Source organism: Hakea prostrata, chromosome 7, assembly GCF_041222555.1.
Source record: "Hakea prostrata isolate BN-2017 chromosome 7, UWA_Hpros_2, whole genome shotgun sequence".
Lineage (NCBI taxonomy): Eukaryota > Viridiplantae > Streptophyta > Magnoliopsida > Proteales > Proteaceae > Hakea > Hakea prostrata.
The window spans coordinates 68,454,914-68,478,866 of NC_142606.1; the positions used below are offsets into that span (position 1 = coordinate 68,454,914).

Below are 23,953 nucleotides of genomic sequence, written 5' to 3' on the forward strand. Positions count from 1 at the left end.
AACCCCATTATCACTGGTTGAATTTATATGAATACTACAAGTCATGTGAAGGTTTTGACCCAAAGACTATGATAATTGATAACCATAATGGAACATTTATATCCTTGGATAGCGAAGGGGGCAAGAAATGTACCAAGTGATACTAGTAGTGCTGATGATCCATTATGCTGCTCCTAGTACCAGGAACAAAAATTATGATAAAAATCAGTCTCTGTCAATCCATGAAACCCTAGTAACAATACATTTGCTATCTTGAAAATCGCAAGCAATGAAAAAAATAGAGAGAGAGCAGAGATTGACTACCACAAAGAAAGAAAGAAAATTTTCCTTTTTTTAGAATTGGTAGCTTTTATATTAAGAGGATGCGACTATAACATATACCATCAGGGGAAGTCAAATCCATGACCAATTCACTTGCAAGAAACTTAACCAATAGACACTAGCAATCAAGAGCAAAGAGAGTGTATGTGTGTGTGAGACAATGGATCCTCTTTCCTCATGGCATGCAATTAAAGGTTTTTCTTAACTAAGTTTTAACCGTGAACATTGGATAATAAATCGTAGAGGATGAAAATCCTTAGCTACTGCTACAGAAACACACCAAAAAAGCATAAAAATAGAAGAAAAAAAAAATTTACTGAGGCAAATGAAATAGATGAGAGAGAGAGAGAGTCTAAAGTTTGAGGCAAAAAAGTACTTTAGCTTAGAACGAGTTGTAATCTTGTGCTTTCATCACATGTTTCCACTATATATTTAAGAGAGAGCCTACATTTGGTCTACATTGTCAGTAAGCCTCCCTCCTAATGTGTGATGGACGAACGTGAAAAATGCACAATGGAAGATCCAGATTTATTTACCACAATGTCATTTGAGCAACATAACTACAAAAACAATTCAATTTCTAGCAGAAAGCATCCCTTAATTTTTACATGGGCAAAGGACATCTCACATATGGCAAAGCATCCGAGGCTAAACATGATAATGGATTTCTGAACACCTTCTGCTCTGGCCAGAAGCATCACACTAGTCCGTTTAAACTATATCCTCACAACAACTCTCTCACTACTGATGCTAATCTTGTAGAATAACATGCTGACATCAACAGACAAAAGAGGGAAGATATGGGGACCAGTAGCCTCTCTGGTTTTTTTGATTCCGTAGCTGAGATGACACGAAAAAGTTTGCTGACAACAAATGAGCAAGACTTAAAGAGGTCACCTTGAAAAAGTCCACTCGAGCAACCTACAAAATTATTTCAAAAGAGGTAGCATAACAAAAATCCAACAATTGTTGACACATCTTGATGGGGTTTTAACGTCATCAACAACTCTCATCTCATCTGGGAAGTTGCCCTTCCAGAGCCATTATTGAATGTTATGGGTTCAAGATTTTGCCTGAACTGAATATATCTAATGTTGTCGCCTTCTGGAACATCATTTTGCCTTGCTGATAAACCTGATCATAGAATATCTTGTTGTGCCCCCCCCCCCCCCTCCCTTCTGTAGACATTCATGAAGGCTGGAATGAACAAGACAAAAATAAAATGGGCAAGATGAGATAATATGTAGTCGCCATTAAACGGCTTCTCAGCTAGGCAGCCTTGCAAGATGAGAGTTACATGTACAAAAGGTTGTGATAACCAATACTTGATAATCAAGTTGCAATTTGGATGACTCTTTGGTCTTGCAATTAAATCTGGATTCCAACAGCCAATTCATTGCAGCTTGCCAACGTAAATAGCGAAACTCATAAATAGAGAACGACATGAAAAGATTTAAAGGGTTTCAATCTCTCAGGTATCAGGAACGTTCAAGTGCTGGAAGAGCTCCGGAAGATGGGCATTCGTCAACTTAGTTCTCTTGCTGATCTCACGCTGCTTCTTCTTTGGCTTGGGCTTGGAAGGAGCCCCATGCATCTGTGCCATAGCCCTCCTCTTGGCAGTGTTTGTTGCAGGCTTCATTCCATTCTTCTGAAGATCTTTCTCAATGTCAACCATATCACGTGGCAGCTCTATTCCCCTGAAGAGCTGCTTCAAATCATCATCCACCTTAATAGGAACCCTGGGGTCATTTGGATATGCTATGTCCTCCTGTGAATCAAAATTGGACAGCAGCCAAACCTCGCCTGCAGCCTTCAGGGCCTGCAAATATCACAAGGAGTGTGGATATGGAATTAAAAGAACAGGACATGATTTTGCATGTAACCAAGTGCTTTTATTTCTATTTCAAGCACTTTGGATGCAATGTTCATCTCAAGTTCAAACTAGTAAGACCATTCTAAAATCAAAGGGCTAGTGACATGGTTGGGATCATCTAACCAGAATGATTTCCAAAAACTAGGACCATTTGGTACATTAATTCGAAACTACGTGCAAGGATGGTGCGAAAAAATCAAGTGATATGAGCCCAAGTGATACAGGGATATTAAGTGGATTCAAGCCATGAACACTTGGAAGTTTTGTGGAAATGGTCCTGGTTTCCTATGGTTAACAACCATTCTTTATAGCACAAAGTGAACTTGAACCAATTTAGGCCCAGACCATCATTACAGCTCTCTGATCCAATGGTTAATAGCCAACATCCACGCCAAATATTAAAACGAGGACAACTGTATTCAAACAGCCTCTATTTTATATGCATTTCAATGCAAATATGTATACAGTAAGATAAACTCATGACTCAACCTTAAAAATGCTTTTAACTGAAATGGCACCAAATTTAAATTTACCTGCAAGTCCTCCATCACATTTGGATATGCATCCTTCAGGTCAATAATAGCGATCCCCTCAATAGACCTCCGTATCAACACAAGCAAGTCGTTCTTGTCCTTTAACTCATGCTTTGACTGCAAATGTTCATAGACAGAATTACTTGCTTACTACTTGGAACGTTCTTACAGCAAGCACAACCATTCATCCATCAATCACATACAGTTGACACCAGAACTAACCTGGTCAAATCCTAAATTGGTCCAAAATTACTACTACATTACTAGTAACATGAAATGGTTACCTTGTAAGAGAAGTACTTCCCATCATAATGTACTTTTGGGTTATTCCTCAAACTGTCAAAGACAGCTTTGTTGGCCTTTACATCAACATAACATATTTCATTGATCTGCTCTGCTGTATAAGCTAGCCGTGTCTGCAAGCAAGATATCAAAGCAAAGAAGAATTAGTAATTTTCTAAAATGTCCTTGAAAAGACTCAACTTATTACCGTACATTCTTTGGAATACCATTTTGTTGCACACCATCTTTTAGCAGATGTAAAGATGGAACTAAATCTCTGTCAGAGCTGACCAAAAATTCTGTAATCTCTAGGTTTTGAGCCTGGGTGAAACCAAAACCACAGGAAAAACTCAAGTTTGACATGGATTTCAACCACTGTTCAAACTCTGCTCCTGGGAAAAAACGTGATACTTACCGTCCAAAATTTTTGTACCATATCTGGATCCATCTCGGATGAAGCCATCTCGACCGGATCAAACCATTTTGGTTCATTGTAGTCCACTTTACTCTTCAAAGTGTTCTGGTGGTTAATTGGATTTCTGTTGGAGTGAAATCAAGAGGCCTTCTACTCATCGACCTATCCTCGAAATCCTAGACCAAATAGAGAAGCAATGAAGGAAATATTTCTTTTGAGAGATGTCACTCCTCTGCCTCCCTTGCTAATTGGAAGGATGAAGACGACAACCTCCTTTTCTATATTATTTCTAAAATTGTTTTCCCATATTGGTCTCACCTATCCTCTTAATCAAGTGTTGTCCTTCTACATTATTTTTGTTCAACTGTCCCCGTGTCCAAAGCCTCTTTATATCCTCTTTCTTTTACCTACCAAGTAATCCCTTCAAAGTTCTGGCTTGTTACTGGTTTGATTCTTCCATAACATACTGATCTATTTAGGCCACAGGCTGGGCCTCTGGCAATCCTGATTGGGTTTTAGTGCTCGGAATCACTTTGTTTATACACCAAATTAAACTTATTTTATTGTTTTAACTTTTAATAGAACAGCTTCTCAGCAAAATAGTTGGGGGTCAGGCGTATGTCCGCAAAGGAAAATCCCCCCCGACACACGTCTCTCAACCAGTAGGGTGTGAATGAGTACTCTTCATTGATTTTTTTTAATGCAAAATACCTCTTTCATTGTGTCAATTATGCTTTAAATAGGGTGTATGCAAAAATACAGGTTAAAAAAAAACCCATAAAAAAGGGCCAGTCTGGCCACTCAAACTTCCTAGCAAAGGCACCAGGTTTCGGCCATCCAGCCTCGAAACCAAGATTTTAAACCTTGATTTCAACCTAGGGAGGCTCAGGGACTGAACCTCACATCAAAACCAGAAGCAAGATCTAGCATAAGGGTGTCAATCAGTTAGGTTCCAAGTAAAGACAAAGTAATCCAAATCCAATCCAAGAACCAAGTCAGTTCTAGAATTGGATCCAAACCCGAACCTGCTTGCTTTTGGTCTGACTATGGTTTTCAGTTTACAAGCCTGTCCTAAATATTGTTTTAATTCAGTTTATACAATTCGTTTCCTAAAATGATTTTTTTTCTTTCTTATTATATTATATCTTTAAAATAACAAAAATCGTACAAAATAGAAGATGCAAAGACAGTGAAATAAAACTTCTTAAATTAAACAACATATAGAAGTTGAATGAATATCTAGTTTGTAACTTTAGTCATGATCGGGCAGATGATGAAGTGGTGATACTTGACGATAAAGAGATTCCTCAGAGTGATTGTTTTAGGTACCTAGGTTCAATCATAAGTAAAAGAGGTGATTTAGAGGATGAGGTTTCCCAAAGAATTAAAATAGGGTGGATGAAGTGGAGAGGTGCGTCCGGGGTCTTATGTGATCAGCGTATTCCATTAAAGCTTAAAGGAAAATTTTATAGGACCGTTGTTCGACCAGCTATGATGTACGGTGCAGAGTGTTGGGCTGTTAAAAAGAATCATATAGATAAACTCAGTGTAGAAGAAATGAGGATGCTAAGATGGATGAGTGGCAAAACTAGGATGGATAAGATAAGAAACGATCATATTAGAGTTGGTCTGGGAGTTGCTCCCATAAGTGATAAGCTTAGAGAAAGTCGTTTGAGGTGGCACGGGCACATTCAACGGAGACCTATAAATGCTCCTGTTCGGAGAAGTGATATAATCCATATTGAAGGAACTAGAAGAGCTAGGGGTAGACCTAAGATAACCTTAGGAGAAGTGGTGAGAAAGGATATGTATAGCTTAGGCCTTGTATCTAGCATGGCCTCAAACAGAACTGATTGGAGGGCAAGAATCCATGTTGCCGACCCCATTTAGTTGGGACAAGGCTTGTTGTTGTTGTATAGAAGTTGAATGAATTTATTTAAAGTATTCAAGGGATAAGGATTAGACCCAATATGGTAATACGCTAATATCCCTTAAAACATAAAACACTAAATGCTTAAAACTAATTTTGGTTATTCAGTTCGGTTTCGCTAGAACCAACACTCTAGCTCTAAACCAGAACCAAACCGAATCCAATCCAATTAGTTCGTTCTGGCTCAATTAATTCACATCATTATTGGATTCGGTGTTTGCCTTCGGCTACAAATTGACACACTTAAGTAGGCATCGGTTTCAGTGCCCAAAACAGTCCTCAAAACCAACGAATAGAACCTTGGATGAGAATCATGAGCTAGCAACATGCTAAACTTCAAGCACTAATCCTTTTTTAGATTATACCATCTCCATAGATCAATAGTTTGGAGAGTGCAGATAAAGCAAACTTGGCTAAAATATAGAATACTTTCACAAGTGGATTACATATCCTAGTAGCTATTATCCAAATTAGAACACTATATCTCAATGTCCTAGATCAGTCCCCATTCAAATATTGACTTTCCCATCCCCATTCAAATATTGACTTTCCCATACATCTCATCAGACAATTTCCTGTTTATTAGCAAAGTTCCAAGTTCTCAGAAGTCAGAAAAGGAAGCAATTGTTGTCCTAGACTTTATAAATGCTTGTAACTTTTAGTGTCATCATAATTTTGGCAAGTAAACATGCTGCTTACATTTCTCACAGTTTCACCCATATGGCAGTACAAGCCATGGGGTCCCCCCCCCCCCCAACTCTACTGGAAAATACAAGCCCAAGGAAAGGAAATTAGGTATCATAACTCAACCAACATACCAAAATATTTTTTTAAGAAACTAAAAATATTTAGTAACAAGCAAGTGAAGATGGCTGATCTAGAACCATGCACATAAGAAAGATCAGCTCCATACCTCCAGAAGTATATCCAAGACACGCTTAATCTGAGCACCAACAGGCCCCTTCCTTATACTGTTGATATGCTGAAGCCTCTCTGTGTCATTTGAGAATTTGACTGGAGTTGCAGGAGGTCTGGCAGGAGCTAGTGATGCAGAGCTTGCTGGTGTAGCTTTATGGGATGCCTTTGAAGCTCCAGCTCGGGAGATGCTGGTGAGGGTCGATTGGCACTTCTCCTGCTGCTGCTTGAACCTAGCTAGACTTTCTTGCAATGACATCGTATCTGCTTATTTCATTTTTTACGGAGAGGAGAAGAGCGGCCACACCACGGGAGAAGGGGGTAGACAAAAAATGACATTAGATTCAAACAAACTGGAAGGTACTCTCCCTCTCTATCCCATACGGCAGTGTTTTGGATTATTATGGGGAGTATCAGACCTTTAACTACTGAGGAAATATAGGAAAAAAATTTCAAAAAATAACAACAAAAATCAACTACACACAAAAACAGATGACAATTTAAAATTTTAATGTAATAGATAAGACAAAATACTAATTGGAACTATCTAAGGCCATGTACGCTGAAGCATCAAGGCCACTATTATTTGGTAGCAAGCTTTTGAAAGGCAAGGCACATCAAGTCATCAAAAATCAACATAGAAGTAGAACCTGGAGACTGCAGAACTAGAGAACAAATTTGAAACAACCAAAAACATACATTTGGCTTATGCTGCTCTTAGAACTGCTCATGGTCCAAGTAAACCCATTCTTAAACTTGATCCATACTGTTCTTAGATAGCACAATCTTATCTACAAGTAAATAAAATAATTGCTCCCAATTTGGAGAAATGTTCTGATTATCAAGGCTTTGCCTAGGTGACCAAGTGCCAAATTGCTCTTAACATTATTTGCATGTTATAATATGTACCTTGTATCATCAAAAATCAATACTAAGTCAGATCAAGTCATCAAAAATCAACACAGAACTAAAAGACAGCAGAACCAAGGAACAAACTTGAACAACCAAGGCATACGTTCAGTTTATACCACTCTTCGAATGGGTCATGTCCTAGTAAACCTATTCTCACACTTGTTCAGTACTGTTCTTAGAAGACACAATCTTATCTGCAAGTAAATAAAATATAAATTGCCCTTGAATTAGAGAAATCTTTTATGCAAGTAAATAAAATAATATATTGCCCTTGAACTAGAGAAATGTTCTCATTATCTAAAAAGTTTGACTAGTCACTGGTTTTACTTTTACTTGAGACCTCTTATATTAGGTAGAGCACAAAACGAGCTTTCCCACAAATCCAAGTGATGTAGCTCTAGATTGAAGAGATTCAACTAGGGGTCAACCTTCCATGATTTCAATCCAAAAGGTTAGAAGAAGAACAATTTGGTATAAAAGATTCTTCTTTTGTTCTCTTTTTTTTTTTTTTGGGGGGGGGGGGGGGGAAGGTCACACAACCATGCTACGCTATTGCACCTCATGGGTAGCAATAAACAAAACTCAAAATTCAACTCATCAAAATCATGACTCAAATGAGCAATTACATCTATACTTATAGCCACATTGGCAGACATAATGCTTAATCTCAAACCAGGACTCAAAATCAGAAACTAACTTGAATATAGACTAGGACCACTGTCCATGTGAACAGTAACTTTAAGACTCTTAAACATTCTAAAATACTCATTAAAGTGGATAAATATATACCTATTAGGTATCCTAATCCAACTGAAGCATTCCACTTAGCTCTCACTTTTGGCCCTTATTTCAGCCTATTACAACTATAAATACTAAAAACTAAAGCCCATCTCAGAGTCTCAGACCTGGACCAAAATTTAAACCAAGAAGCTTTCAATCAGTCCTGTATCACCAAGATTGCTTAAATCTGTTTTAATTTTATGGACCTATCTTCAGGACAAACCCTTTTTTTTTTGGTGGGTTGTGAGGGGGGGGGGTTAATGATGTTAAAATTTTTCTAAATGAAAATAATAAAGGAAATGGAAGTTTCACGACTAAAAATAGCAATGTTTCACCATACTAGGATTTCTAGAATCCTTAGATTAAGAAGGGGAAAAAGGGCATTAGAAAGTTAGAATTTCATCTACTACCAAAAATCCACATCTACTGCCCAAAATCCAGTTTTCTACTTGAACTACTACTTGCATCAAACAAAGCTTACCTAAAATGTCTATCATCAATGATAACCAGAAATGGATAATGGTTTAAGGTGCTGTAACAAGGAATTCACTACCTAGAGCATGACTGCACTAACTTCAGGATGAACTTCTTTTACTTGGATCAGCTGGGCTGAGACTCTGGAGAATCCATCCCAAAATTTGGTTCTATTTAGTGAAAGCTCTTTGCAGAACCAAGCAACTAGTAGGATTTCTTTTGTAGTGGTTACCTGCAACTTATTTTCTTTACTTCTGATCTACTTTTCAATTGGACGTTAATCTTGTGTTACTGATAGCTGTGTGACTACTGGACAATCACATGCTAGCTAAACAACATGTCAACAATCAATTTCAACCCACACACCTGAAAAGGCAACCGGGTTTTGTTTCATACAGAAACTCATACACAAAGAAAAGCCAGCCCAAAGATTTAGCAGTACCGAAAGGTGACTCTACTACCACTGCTTATCAAAAAGAAGAGCTCTCCAAAACAACCAACTTTGGACAAAGATTCACCATTTTTATTGCAGAGAAAACTATACACATAACAAAGATACTGAAACAATAGAAAGAAAGGAGATAACGAAAAAAGAGGAATGCTAAGGAGTTAAAAAGTATAAGGAAATAGAAACTCTTAACAGCCTACTTGGGACCACTCTGGGTAGATGATTTGAAACTTTAACCCGCACAATACAAACTAAAACGAACAATGAGGTTCCACGGATAACAATAAGAGCTCTAAAAGCGTCTATTTGGTTAAGGACTAAAAAGGAATTTTCATTGAGAAACAGAGCTGATAGCCTTTTACAAGCAGAATTTTTTGCTTGTTCTCTTTTCTTTATGGTACCCAAAAACGAGATTTATGGTTTTCAGAGATGATGATTCAATTGATTAAAACAAATCCAGATACATGAGCAGATCTAATTATATAGAAGAATCGCCTCCCATCATAGATTTCGGGGAAAGACGAAACAGGAAAAATTATACGAACATAGAATAACCCTAAAGAGAAAAAGCCAATCTATTTCACCGACCTTAAACGGTTCTGCTTCTCGCGATCCCACCACCAGGAGATGCCGAGACGAATAAGATGGAGAGGAGAAGAAACTCTGCAACAAACTGATTTTTGTTGACTTAGCCACCGGAGATAAGGGTAGACGAAAAAGAGTAATCCGCAAGGACGGCGGCTGGGTTCAAGCTCAGGGAGAAAGAATCCTCGTCGATTAAGTTCTTTCTTTTGGTTTTCAGTTTTTTCCTTTCTCTCTTATTATCAAACAAAATTATGAACATGTAAGAATTTATCGTCTCAACTCTCAACTTCACATGTATAGCACATGCGTTTCAAACAATACCGACCGAAATTGATTTTCGCAGAAACTTAAAAAGGAGTTTTTTTTAGGTTTCCCCCAAAAATTCATACTTTTTCCCTTTAGTGGCCTAAATTACATATTTCCCACAACTTAAGAGTCAATTAGTGCCCAATTAACTTTTAATATACTTCTAATATACGAGCATAATTTTCGAGAGGTCAATACTTGTGCTGATTTTTTGGCTGGATTTCTTTTCGTGCTGGGAGGGGTGGTCTTTGATTGTAACCTTCTTTCGCTCAGGTTGGCTGATAGTGACACCTCTGGCAGAACTTATTACTGTCTGTAATCTTATGTAGAGTCTTTTCTTTTATTAATATTATCAGTTACTTCTTCCAAAAAATAAAAAGACTTTTAATATAAAAGATAATTAACATACCTTCTTTAATGTTAAATTACTCAACTAGCATTGTGTCTAATCTCATACCTAATCCTTAGGTGGGTGAAGAGATTCCTCCCAATCACTACACTGTTTCCTAAAAACCACCGCCCCCACCTTGCCCCTTCAAGACTCCAAATCCCACCACGTTCCCACCGGCTGAACCCTACACAAGAGTTGGGAAATGGAGAAGACCTAAGCCAAACAACAATTAGGACATATATTTGGAATCTGCGGAGAGAGAATATAGTGTCCTATGTGGGGGACAAAAGTTTAATCAACATGGTTTTGGAGGACAATGATAAAAGATCATAGTGTCTCCAAAGTTGAAGAAGAAAACCTCCTTCAAAATTCCACACAGATTTCATTAAATGAATAAGAGGAGGGGGAAGAAAAATTAGGTGGAAAGAATGTTGGGTCCAGCCCATTATGTTTGTGGGGCCTAGCATCATTAAAAGAAAGAAACAAGAAAGGGACAAATAAAAGAGAGGGTTTTCTAGGTTTTGAAAATGGAGAGTGTGCAGAACTCGGAAGAAGAAAGAACAAGAGGCAAAGAGCAAAAATAGTGAAGGAGAAAAATATAGGTTTTTTTAGGTCTTCTCTAGCGAAACCAATCGTGAGACGTTGCTGAAATAAGGTGAAATTTGAAGAAAATGATCATGACACCTAGTTTCTTACATTTGGTAGTCAATTTTTATGCTATCATAGTTTATAGGAAGCCATTTCGTAAGTTTTTTTTTTCTCTATTATCTCTTAATTTCCATTTTTGATGATGTGTTTGTGTTCCTCTAGCGTTATCTGGAGATGATATATTATTTGTGTGTACCCATTATTTTTGTGAGAGTAAAAATTTGGGTGGACTCTGATAACAGTCCTGTAGTTTTTTCTTTGCGGATTTTTTCACATTAAAAAATTATTGTGTCTGTTGTGATTTGATTGTTGAATGTTTGATCTATTGTTATTGTTTATGTTGCTTTGATTTTCACTGTTGTATTGTTTAGCCCCCAACAAAGTGGTATCAAAGTCTAGCTGGTAGTTATGGGTATCGTGTAAATTAATAGAAGGTACCTCCAATACAATGGTTATATTTAATGGCTCAAATTGGTTGATTTAGAAGCACATGATGGAAGATTTCTTGTCACACCCCACCCGCCGGTCTCGATTACCTGCCCGACAACCCGTGGGAGTGATCCGTCACAAGATCTACGGTTTTAGTCTATCAATAATAATAAATGCAAGTAAAGACAATCATGAGCAAGAATAAGTTCAATAATTAAATAAAATGATTACGGGAGTCCAAATACTTCAATAAAATAATCAAGGAAAGAATAAATAATAAAAAAGAATATTAGTTCAGCGGGAAGCAATCAAAAAGAGTTATATGATTTTCTTTCCAGATTCTTTCTCTATATATTTATGGTAGTGAATCTAATAAGATTCAAGAATAGAAACTAAGATTCACGCAATCTATGTAGTTATGAAAATAATTGTTCTTACCTTAAATAGCGTTGATGATTATCCAAAGATCAAAGAGAGAGGTTCCAAACCTAGCAAATAAATCCTAAACAATCATAGATACAATATTAGGAAAAAGGCCTAAAAGATTGGAGACCAAACGAATCAAATTGAACGAAAATCAGAGCTACGACTTGCTTGGTCGATTGGTTGGTTGATTGGTTTAGTCGACCACCTGAGTCAATACGAAGCAAAAAAGTGAATTTTGATCAAAACTCAATCTACAAGATCCGAAACTCTACGAAACTTGGAGGAAACCTTTAGAATAGTATTCTAACACTAAAGGAGTATAGATTAGCCACTAACAATGATCAAAAACACTACCTACCAATTTGAAATCATGATTCTCTAATTTGGTAAAAACCCTAGTTTTCAATGAAAAATATACTATGAATCCAAGGGAAAAACTAGAGATGATCAGATCTCATCCTAGTAGATAATCAGAAGTCATACACAATTCCATCATGAAAAACATATCTAATCATGCTAAGAAATTGGATCAAAAAGGGAGATCATGGTTTCATGAGGGTTTTACAAGGATGATGGCGAAGATCAATGTAAATGTCATAAAACCTTGAGAATGGAAGGAGATCAATGAAGTGATGGTTGCTAACAGAGAATGCAACATCATCTTCATAGTCTCAATCATAAAGAATAGATCATAGAAGAAGTAGATCTATATGACACGAGGGAGATCACTAACCTTTGATTGAAGAATCAAAGTTGAGAGGCTTGAGATCTTGCAAAAGTTCTTCGAATTCACCAAGGAAAACTTTGAGAGAGTCTTCCCACGTTCTTTGAGAGTTTTGGAGGCAGAGGATACTAAGAAATTTGAAGTTTACTTAAATAGAAAGCTTAAAACCCCTAAACAAAGGATTTTCTAGGATTTCTGGCTCTGTTGGTCGATTGGCCCAATCGACCACTTGGTCGATCCAAGTTGGTTAGCAAGGCCAAGATAGGGAATTGAAGGCCCAACTCAAGTCCAAACCTAATGAGCTTCTCCCAACACAACATATGACTTATCTAGTAAAGAAAAATGCCTTCGAATCATGTCCAACTATACTTCAAGTCCATCAACTAGACTCATCTTCAACAAGCTGCAGTTTCCTTTCCAGATCAACACATGCTTCTAAATATGGAACTCCATCATCAACTTCCATGGGTTCTGGGTCAAACACCATGTCTTCTACTGAGATGACCCATAGTTGGCTTCTTCCTTTACTCCGGGGTCTTTGGACCTACAAACAACCGGGTTTTCGGGTCAAGGTCAGGGTTAGGGATAGGGCTGGATTTCACAGAAAGACTATTCACGAAGTGTTCCACCCATTGTTAAGGGTGATATATTCCATTTGAACCAATGTCCAAAGTTGGAAATTGAAAATGATCAAATGGCAAACATTCCATATGCTACCGTAGTGGGAAGCTTGATGTATGCATAGGTCTGTACGAGACCTGACATTGCTTTCGCCGTTGGAATGTTAGGGAGATATCAGAGTAATCCCGACTTGGATCATTGGAGAGCTGCAAAGAAGGTCATAAGGTACTTTCAAGGAAAAAAAGAGTTGATGCTTACATATAGGTATTCCGATACTTTAGAAGTTATCGGATATTCAAATTCAGATTTTGCGGGTTGTGTTGATTCATGTAAATCAACATCTGGCTATGTATTTATGCTAGCAGGTGGGGATATATCTTGGAGAAGTGCTAAGAACCTTGGTTGCTACTTCTACCATGGAAGCTGAGTTCGTATCCTATTTTGAGCTACTGTGCAGGAAACATGGGTGAAAAACTTCATTTATGGGCTTAGAGTTGTTGAGTCAATCTCTAGGCCAATGAAGTTATACTTTGATAATACTGTTGCAATATTCTTTGCTAAGAATAATAAGAGTGGAAGTTGAAGTAAACATCTCGACATTAAGTACTTAGCTATAAGAGAGCACATTAAAGCTAAGGAAGTGCTCATAGAACACATAAAGACTGAGCATATGATTGCTGATCCATTAACAAAGGGCATGCCACCTAGAGCTTTTGAGGATCATGTTGTCCGTTTGGGACTTCGGGAATATTTACCTTCATGAAAGGTAATTATTACACATTTTGATGTAATGACTGTTATGTAGTTTGTTTTTCATTTCTGTTTTATACATTTCTGTTGAGATAACAAACATGTTGTTGGACTAAGAATAAATATTTGAGGTTTATTTATAAAGTTGGGTTTATGCAGGAAAAGAAAGATTGTGTTGTGATACATGGAAGGTATCGCCTAAGTCAAAGGTGTCTATAGCTATGATTTGTACAGTTCTATTTTTTTGTTTGAACATTAAGAATTAAGATGTAATGACATTTGGGCCAAGTGGGAGAATGTTGGATTTCAATTATTTAAATAACTAAATATTAAAGATTTTAACTTCTCATAATTATGATGTGGCCCAAACATTTTTTGATAATTGCAACTTAGTTCAAGGTAACCGCCAAACCGCTTTGGCGGTTACATGGAGGTGTTTGATGGGAACACTGATTTTGCAAAATAGAACCTGCATTTTGAGAAGAAAACTTATGAGAGTTTTATATGAACTCTGGTCCCCATTCTGTTAGCAAAAAAAAACCCGTCTCTCCATCATTCTGTTGCTAAGGAAAAACTGGAAGAATTGGATTTCTTCGATATTGTAGACGATGACTTTCTTGAAGAGGAATTTGCAAACAATTTTCAGGAACAAGTATCCATGAAAGGAGTTCTCACACATGTCACTCTAAGAAAATAAGCTTTTCCTCCCCCAAAACCCCCCCCCCCCCCCCCCCCCCCAAAAAAAAAAAAAACCAGCTTTTCATATTGTGATTTAGCATTTTGTGTATGCTTGAACATTATCTAGCAAATTTTGGAAAACAATTTTATTTGAGAATAGAAATAATTTCTTTAAATATGTTGGTCGCCCCAAAATTATCTCGTATCTTTATTTAAGTATTCAATTTCTTCTCTCCTTTTACCCTAGTTTTGTCAATTATTCTTATGGTCATCTCTAATGCCCTTATTTCGTGTATCTTTCTATCTTCCATTGTTCCGTTCATCTTCCTTATGTGACCCTCTCAAAGAAAATATTCGATAGAAATCTACTTATGTAAACAATCTTATATTGTAGTTGTTTTATTCGTGGTTTAAGGCTCTTTTTTGTATCAATTCTCATTCTCTATTATGCCTATTTAAAAGAAATAAGTACAAGAATTCGTTATTGGTCAAGAATGAAAATTGATTTGGTGAATTTTGTTGAAATAAATTATGGAATAAAAAATAAGTTTAGTGTCAAAATAAAAAATTGTTCAAAAATGATAGTGAAGAAGTGAGAAAAGAAGGAAAAAGTAAAGTTTTATTAGCAAAAATAAATTGTGTATTTACTATTTTACCCTTATCTTAACTATAAAATTTTAAGTAAACTTGTACATAAATGAAGAGAATGAAATTCTCACCATAATCCCTAATAGACAAAAAGTCTATTATGGATTTTGGAGGTTTTTCTATTATTTAAAATATAAACAAAACTGAAAATAGATGCCAAACAAGTTAAAATAATGAGAAATTCTCATAAGTGAGAATGATAATTGATACAAAAAAGAGCCTAAATCATAATCATAAGTAAAATGACATATATTTAACCCTACTTAGATCTTGTTATGTGTAGAAGCTTTGTGCATGGTACGGATTATTTTTAGTTATTTCAAAGACTTCCTCTCTCTTTAGTATATTAATTATTCAAAAAGGATAGAAAAGGCAAAATAAAGATTAAAATAATGAAGCTGACTCAATATGGGTCAAATGCTTAAAGGCCAAATACTTTCCGAGAACATCAATTTTTTACCCTCACCCTCACAAAAAATGGGTCAATTGTCTAGAATGGCATTAGAAAATTCTACCTGACCTGCCAAAATGATCATTAGACAAGTGGGTAATGGACGCTCTACCTTCTTTTGGTTTGACCATTGGGTTACTTCAACACTACACAATACAATTGGAGATTTCAACCCTCTTTTTCAACCCAAGAATGTTTGTCTGGCAGATGTGGTGTAGAACCGGTTATCTATCACAAATGATGCTAGCTTGTATTCTCATGACTTTCTTTTTGTCCTAAATAGAATCTCTCTTAATTAGGAATTTGATAGAGGGGTCTCTTTGACCTTTAAAAACGACATACAATAAATTATTGTTTTTTAAATGCAGACTCACATGTTCAACACAAAGCATGGTGGAAGTTATTTTGGAAACTACATATCCAACCAAATTTTAAATTGTTTTTTCGACGATGTTTGAATGCAGGTATTCCAGTTAAGGAGATCATTGCTCGTTGGACATCGATTCGGCCTAATTGTGCTAGCTCTATGCGAAAACACTAGCGAATCGATATGGCATGTGCTTATGGATTGTGAATGGAGCAGGTGAATTTGGGTAGCAGAGCCATTAAGCCTTCGAGTGAATCACTTACACCATAATAATCTTATAAACTTTTGCAGTTTTTTCTTTTATTATTCTGGCATGGATAAACCCACACTTGGATGTTTTTCAACAATATTATGGTAACATGTTATGCGATTTGTTGGTGCCTAATGAGGTTGTTTTTCCTAATAAAAAGCCGAACTCAAATATAGTGATGGATTATATTCATAAATGATCCAATGAGCTACAACTCCTACCACAGAGGGTTGTGGAACGGGAATCAAACTGCATGTATTACACCATGGATTGCTAAAACTGAAGATGAAGAACATAGAGGTCCATAAAATATAGAGCAATCATCAGGGGCGGGGACCCACTCAGGGGCCGGGGCCCTCTCTGGATTTTTCAATTTTTTTTATTAATTCCTTTAATTTTTGGATTTTTTATATTAATTTCCAATTATATGCCACATTTTCAAGTTCCCAACCTCAACTTGGATAACCTTATCTTTGGAACCAGGCAGAGACTTAGCCACGTGGGACGCGAGGAAGCTGAGTTGGCAAATGTTATCTAAATGTCACTTCCCTTCCTTCATCATCATCCATCTAACCTCTCGAATCGATCCATTCCTCTCAAAAAGCCCACAAATCTTCACTGAGAATCATCAGTGGAAGAAAAAAGATAGAGAGAGAAAGGGGAAGAAGAGTGTTGAAATGGCATCTACCTCTGCTGTTTCAATGGCACTTCCATTAACTTACGCGAGCCACAAGAGGCAAATCCCAACCTCTGACGCCTTCATCAAGCCTTTGTTAGTGAAAAGACCATCAAAGGGTTTAGCCATGATATCGTCATCAAGAACCAATGCAAAGCTTGCAATTCAAGCATCACTGAAGGAGAAGGCTGTCACAGGATTGACAGCAGCAGCTCTGACAGCTTCCATGGTGATTCCAGGTGTGGCTGAAGCTGCTGTGTCTCCTTCTCTCAACAACTTCTTACTCAGCATTGCTGCTGGAGGAGTGGTGCTTGTTGTCATCGTTGGGGCTGTCATTGGAGTTGCCAACTTCGACCCTGTCAAGAGAAGCTGAGGAGATGGGCGACAGAGGAACTATGACTTTCAGAAGATGTTCTTTTCTTTCTTTTATTCTCTCTTCCATCTCTGTCTCTCATGCTGTTCAGTAAATTCTCTGTAACATTGGAACTCTGTTTCGTTCATGTGGGTAATCTGTAATTTGTAAATCTGTTTTTAGGTGGTGTTCAACAGATGAAAATTTGACAAGCCCGAGGAGGACTTGCCTTGCAAATCGTTTCCTTTTGGATAAAAATCATAAAAGAAAGGAAATATTTTAGCTTGATTATTACTTACGAGCTCATATAAATTTGAACAAATCTATATCTCGGTTATTTTGTGGAGTTCCTTTTCATTCCATTCATATTACCGCATGGGATTTTCTTTAATTGAGTTTAGCTCGGAACCAGATCCATGTTTGACTGTCGAGGATTGGATAAAATTATAATCGTTATACAGATATGAATCACACATTTTGAAAACTGACTAATTCTATTTAAGTTTTTCCATCCAACGGTTTAAATTTTATCCGGCTATACATTGGCCATCTGATAGTGTGGCAGAGTATAGATAGACCAATATCGGACAATAAGAAACAAAATCATAAAGTAGTATAATCTAATGTCAGAAGCATTTACCTGTATAAAAAATTAGAAGTGAAAATTAGAACATGAACTCAAACAGGGTGAGTTGAGGCATACGAAAAATACTTTTCCTTAAGGTATTTGAACGTCCCCTTAAGTGCGACTAGGTTTGACCTTGGTGTTCTCACATCCAATACAACAACTCCTTTAGATCTGAAGGCTAGCATTCCAACATATTCTACTTGTAGAGGAGATACGAAGGAAGTATACAGTACACGAAGGGAAGAAAGCAAAATTGAGATTTTCTCCACTTTTCATAACACGAATTTTTTCTTGCTAAAGAATAAGAGTGCAAACACTCTTATTTTTAATTTATTCTCTTGACTCTTAAACTTGTATGGACACCTATAGATGAGAGTGACATTTATACGTAAGGTCACCTTTGAATAGGCCTGTAAACGGACCGGATTCGGCTCGGATACACCAGTATTCGAATCCGAATCCGAATCCAGCAAAAATTTAGAGAAGGCATCCGAATCCGAAACTTTATCGGATATCCGATAATAATCCGATCCGATAAAATATCCGATTATTGATTGATAATTGTCACTTTTTTACATTTTTTATTATAAATTTCTAATTTCTGATTACCGAATACCGCTATCCGAATCTGATTACCGGTATCCGAATCCGATTATCATCTATTTTTAAAGGAAAAATGTTAAATATTTTACTCTATCCGGATAAAAATTTATCCGGATATTATCCGATCCGATAAGCAATTATCCGAATCCGAATCCGGTTACTTAGCGGAAGGATACGAATATTTTCCGGTAAGAAAATTTCCGGATTCGGATACCCTTAAACGAATACGAATGCGAATTCGAAGGCGGATTTCGGCTATCCATTTACAGGTCTACCTTTGAAGGGAAGGAAATAGTTATGACTGATCATACAGTCACATCCCTACAGCAAAACCCAAAAATGGGCTTTTTGGATCATGATATTATTTAATTAATATTATAATGTTCCAAGTCCCATCATAGACATTTAATATTATTTAATTAATATTATCTGTCCCATGGCCTGGTCAGTCCCACGGATCACAGCCTCAGCCACGCTCGACTTGGCCAAGCTCGGTGCATGCGCATGATCCATATTTAGCTCTCTATTGGCATACACCCCCTTAGGAGCAATCAATGGATATATAATTGATATTATCATTAGCTCCATCCGATGTAGAACTATTAGCTCCATCTGATGTAGAACTAAACAAATATGGTAACTTAACTTACCTTACATATGTCGAATTGCCAAAATCTTTGGATTGAAATCTTACATCCAGAATTGTCCTATAGAAGTAAGAATTAAACAAGAATCCTAAAACAAAAATAGGGAGATAGAGTTTCAACGTTTTTGAAACTTATCTAGATAATATATTATATTATTTATTTTTTATTTTTTAGCCAAACAAAATCCAACAAATCCAACAGATCTGTTGGATTGATGGACAAGACGGAAGGCAATGCAAGACGCAGAGGATTCAAATTCGTTAAGCTCTGCTACCTTGTCGTTGAGTTGGCCAAATAATTTGTCAACATCTTTTGTTTCTCTAGAACAATGTGAAAGTTTCCATTCAATTGAGTTCAATAATGTTTGTAAGGCCTTCTACTATTGCAATGCAGACCACAAGATCCTTCTTCTTTATATCTGTTGGGGACGAATGCACAACCATGAATCAAACACAAGAATTTACGTGAAAAAACCCAACTCAGGAGAATAACCACGGTTGTTGTCAAAAGGCAATTAGAGAAGATCTTACTATATTAAAAATTATTACAATCACACAAACTAACTCCCTCACAACCCATATCCCAATACACCTAGTTCAACACACAATGACTAACACTTTACATCTCCTAAACAACAGTGGAAAGAAAACAAGTGATATTAGAGTGATGATCGGTGGATCATCGCTGGAGGTGTGCGAAGATCCAGGAAGGAGATGATCGGTGCAAGGAGAACGAGAAAAGCTTCGATAGATTAATTGATATACAATTCTCTAATTTAGAGATCGTGTAACTGTTTTTTCTTTTTATTTTAATTCTTCTTTTTCAATTGTTTGAATTGTTGAGGAGAGGCGATCCAAGGAGAAAAGAAAAGAAGAAAGGGTTATATCGCATATTTTTATATAGGCATTGTTTGGCATTGATGCAAGGTGTATGATGGAAACTGTATGTCGACGGCTCATGAACTTTTGAAAAGCCAAATTAGAAAGTTGCACAATAATCTTTCGGCAAGGTTATTTGACATATGCTGAAGGAAAATTCTTAAAATTGGTTTATTCTAAGTGGAGATGCTCTTTATGGCGGGATATAATAGTTTTCTATGAAAAAAATTATGACTGTTGGTGAAAATAATGACCATTGATGCTATGTTTATTTTTAATTAAGATGGATATTGTTAGATTTGATTAAAAATAAAGAATGATGAAACATTTTTTATTCTACATCAGAAAGGCAAGTATTTGACTCTAGTTAAATTCTTTTCTTTCTTCTATTGTTTCAGAGTTGTAAGGTTTGAGTTGTTGTGTTCTGAACTGGGTGTATTGGGAATGTGGGTTATGACTTGTGAGAGAGTTATCTGTGTGATTGTAACAATTTTTCATATCCTGAGATTTTCTCTAGTTGTCTTTTAACGACAACCGTGGTTTTTCTCTGTTTTGGGGGTTTTCATATAAATTCTTGTGTTTGATTATTGTTCTTCTTTGAGGTAATTGTGCATCTGTCCCCAATAGTATCAATACCACAGCCGTTACAGAATCACTTTCCACCCATTATTTCCCTTTTTTTGCAAATACAAGAAATAGCAGTAAGCAAGGGGGACTCCAAGCTTTTTATATTGTGAATCTAGGGGGGAGTCTTGATGCACTGTTGATTGGATGACACTTATACTTTGAGGTAAAGGTATCAAAACAACTTCTCAATAATAATTTATGAGGTGAGACTATAAATCCATTGGCCAAATTAATCATAGGATAGATAAAGACCTGTGTGACAAACTGTAGTTCCACCAATTAGTTAGCTTTCACTAGCTTAATCAACATTCCATAAATGTAGTAATAAGGTAAAATCTTTAACGTACTCCAAATAAGTCTACGGACATATGTCTCTTGAAGTTATAAGTTTTACAGGAGAATGCGTAAGTTATGTAAGCTAGTGCTTTAAATCATTATTTCAATATCTCTTAAGAATTTTCAGTTATTCCAAATCTAAACATTGACATAAAATGATTAAAAATAAGATCTGATATTTTTTATATGATTATGAAAAGGTACTTGAGAAGGGAAAAAACAAGTTAATCAAACTTAAACCAGTTGCCTATGTTGTTTTTTCTTATGTTGCTAGCTAGAGGGTCATCAACCTCGAAACCACTCTAATATGGATATAAGTGTCTATTTTGGCCCACGGTACATTGAACGAGGCCTAGGATGGATTAAGGTTGAAATTCTAAAGCCATGGTTAGATCAGTCTAAGGTAGGGTTGAGGCCTAGAGCTAAACCTAGTCAAGTCTCAGGTTTGGCCCTATGTTTTGTTATATTATACATCTTTGTTTAATCTGAAAACACCCTTCGGCTCTGAAAGTAGCAATGAATATTTACAACATTCTAATTAATTTAAGGATTTCTAGTACAATATTATGACAAATATTGAAAAGCCCAAGTTCCACATCCTGGAAGTGAGTGAAAATAATTATTTGTCCTGGTGCCTTAACATGGAAATGCATCTTTGAGGGCAAAGTCTCGCTAATACAATTATATAAATTGAAACCTCAAATGAAAGGGTGTAGCAAATGCATTAATTTTTAGTTGTCATCATTTGCATGTGAGCCTGTAACTCAATATTTATCTGTTCAAAACCCTTAGACGTTGTGAAAAATGTTGAAAGATAGGCATATCATACTAAGACTATTGTCCTCCTTCAAGCACAACATGACTAGCAGCATCTCAGGCTACAAGATTTTAAATTAGTGTCTAACTATAATTCCACTTTGTTTGATATTGTTTCTTGGCTTGAGTTATGTGCTATCAAGCTCACTGATGCAGAACCATTAGAGAAAACTTTCTCCACCTTTTATGCTTTGAATATAGTATTGCAACAACAATACCAGCTGTGTCAATTTGCCTTGTACTCTGAATTAATTTTTGTGCTCCTAACAGCTAAACAAACCAAGGAACTGCAACTAAAAAAATCATGATCTTAGACCTGCTTACTTGAAAACCCTGCCAACTCTATGAAAAATTCTAGCCATTTTGAAAGCTATGAGCGTAGGCAATGATATAATCCTCAAAGGGGAGATAGAAAATTTAATCATCCTAGCAAATCTAACATTGGCCCAAAGCATGATAAATGAATGAAGCCAATGAAAGTGGCTAATGAAAACATTTGCTATCGTTATGATACGACTAAACACAGGTCACGTATTTGTCATAAGCCAAAGCACTGTCAATCTATGCCAGGCATATTTTAAAAAATAAGCACAAACATGGTGACTCTCATGCCACTGAAATTAATCCTACTTCCTTAACCATTGCTGAGACTAACAATATCTCTATTGGTGCAATTCTTTTTGCTCCTGAAGTTGCAAATACATATTTGGATGTGGTTGATTTCTTTGAGGACCTCACACCGCTTTGATCATGTATCAGTTTGTTGATTATAATAATTTCGTTCCTAGTTTTTTCTCATTTTACATATTTTACCTTTTTAGGTTGTTTTTAATATGATTATTAATGAAATGCTGATGAAAATTATAATCTTTATTATTTGTAAATAATTTCATTAAATTCCTTTAACTAATGTGTAAATTTTATGAAACTTGATACATGAAGTTGTCAATATAAGTGCACATAATGAATACTGAGAAAAATAGAGATGTGTTTTTGCTTGATAGCCAATCAATACATTCCATAGTTTGTAATGAACACTTTTTCTCGAGTGTGATATTGCGTCAAGCACAGGTCCATGCAATATCAGATTCTATTGAGATTATTGATGGTTTTGAAAATGCCACAATTGTTTTCCCAAATGATATCATCTTGCATATTGAGAATGCATTTGTAAGCAGTATATCTATAAAGAATATACTTACTTCAAAGATCTATGTTGTATTGGGTACCATTTTGAGACTGTTTATGAATAAAATAAGGAATATCTTCGCATAACCTCTTATAAGATGGGCATGAAAATTTCCATGAGAACCCAGAAATTTCCTCTACAGGTTTGTATCATGTCATGATTAATACAGTTGAAACCTATACTATCATACCCTAGAAATTGATAAATCTTGATGAATTTGGAATCTGGTGTGATCGCTTCGATCACCCAAGCGCTACAATGATGTGCAAATATAATCCATAGTATAAAAGGACATTCTCTAAAAGATACAAAGATATTGTTATCCAAAGATTATAATTGTGAAGCTTGTTCACAAGGAGATTTTGTTATTAAACCTTTAATGACGAAGGTTAATATTGAATCCCCTTTACCCTTACAAAGAAATCTCAGTGATATTTGTGGGCGAATACAACCACTAAGTGGATCATTTTGATAGTTTATGGTTTTAGTAGACGCATCCTGTAGATGGTCCCATGTTTGCCTATTATCTGTGCATAATGTTGCTTTTACACGATTGCTTGTGTAGATTATAAAGTTATGGGGATATTTGCCTAATTATCCCATCAAGAGCATAATGACGGATAATGTTGGAGAAATTCTGTCAAAGAGCTTTGATGCGTATTGTATTTCCTTTGGCATCGAGGTTGAACATCCGGTCCCACATGTTCATACTCAAAATGGATTGGCAGAGTCAATGATCAAATGCATCTAAATTATTGCTCGTACTCTATTATTGAGAACATATCTCAATGCTTCAGTATGAGGTCATGCAGTAGCACTAATTAGATTGTGCCCTACGACCAACCTCTTATAATCTACCCTTCAGATGGTTCTTGGTTATAAACCTGATATTTCACATTTACACACATTTGGAGTGCTGTACAGGTGTCTGTAGCACCACAAAAAAGGATTTAAATGGGTCCCCAAAACTAGTTGGGCATTTATGTTGGTTTTGATTCCCCATCCATTATTAGGTTTTTGGAACCGCTTGCTAGTGATCTTTTT

General features: G+C 36.3%; 2 protein-coding genes across 2 annotated transcripts; one reads left to right on the forward strand and one right to left on the reverse strand.

The window, feature by feature from the left end:
• Positions 1 to 1,524: 1,524 nt before the first annotated feature.
• LOC149011837 (transcription initiation factor IIE subunit beta-like) lies at positions 1,525 to 9,796 on the reverse strand. Its single transcript, XM_089162218.1, has 5 exons — positions 9,472 to 9,796; positions 6,268 to 6,533; positions 3,012 to 3,143; positions 2,728 to 2,844; positions 1,525 to 2,140 (listed from the first exon to the last, which is right to left on the reverse strand). The coding sequence occupies exons 2-5, from the start codon at positions 6,526 to 6,528 to the stop codon at positions 1,793 to 1,795; spliced, it is 858 nt and encodes a 285-aa protein (XP_089018344.1). The 5' UTR covers positions 6,529 to 6,533; positions 9,472 to 9,796; the 3' UTR covers positions 1,525 to 1,792.
• A 6,931-nt stretch (positions 9,797 to 16,727) lies between these two features.
• On the forward strand, positions 16,728 to 17,507 carry LOC149011838 (uncharacterized). Its single transcript, XM_089162847.1, has one exon. The coding sequence runs from the start codon at positions 16,835 to 16,837 to the stop codon at positions 17,204 to 17,206; it is 372 nt and encodes a 123-aa protein (XP_089018973.1). The 5' UTR covers positions 16,728 to 16,834; the 3' UTR covers positions 17,207 to 17,507.
• Positions 17,508 to 23,953: the final 6,446 nt, after the last annotated feature.

Excerpts from the sequence above, each read along its gene's own strand:
- LOC149011837 (XM_089162218.1), bottom strand. The coding sequence starts at position 6,528 with ATGTCATTGCAAGAAAGTCTAGCTAGGTTCAAGCAGCAGCAGGAGAAG. Across the intron at positions 3,144-6,267 it reads TCTTGGATATACTTCTGGAG|ACACGGCTAGCTTATACAGC; the intron begins GTATGGAGCTGA and ends TCTTGCTTGCAG. Across the intron at positions 2,141-2,727 it reads ATGTGATGGAGGACTTGCAG|GCCCTGAAGGCTGCAGGCGA; the intron begins GTAAATTTAAAT and ends TGATATTTGCAG.
- LOC149011838 (XM_089162847.1), top strand. The coding sequence starts at position 16,835 with ATGGCATCTACCTCTGCTGTTTCAATGGCACTTCCATTAACTTACGCG.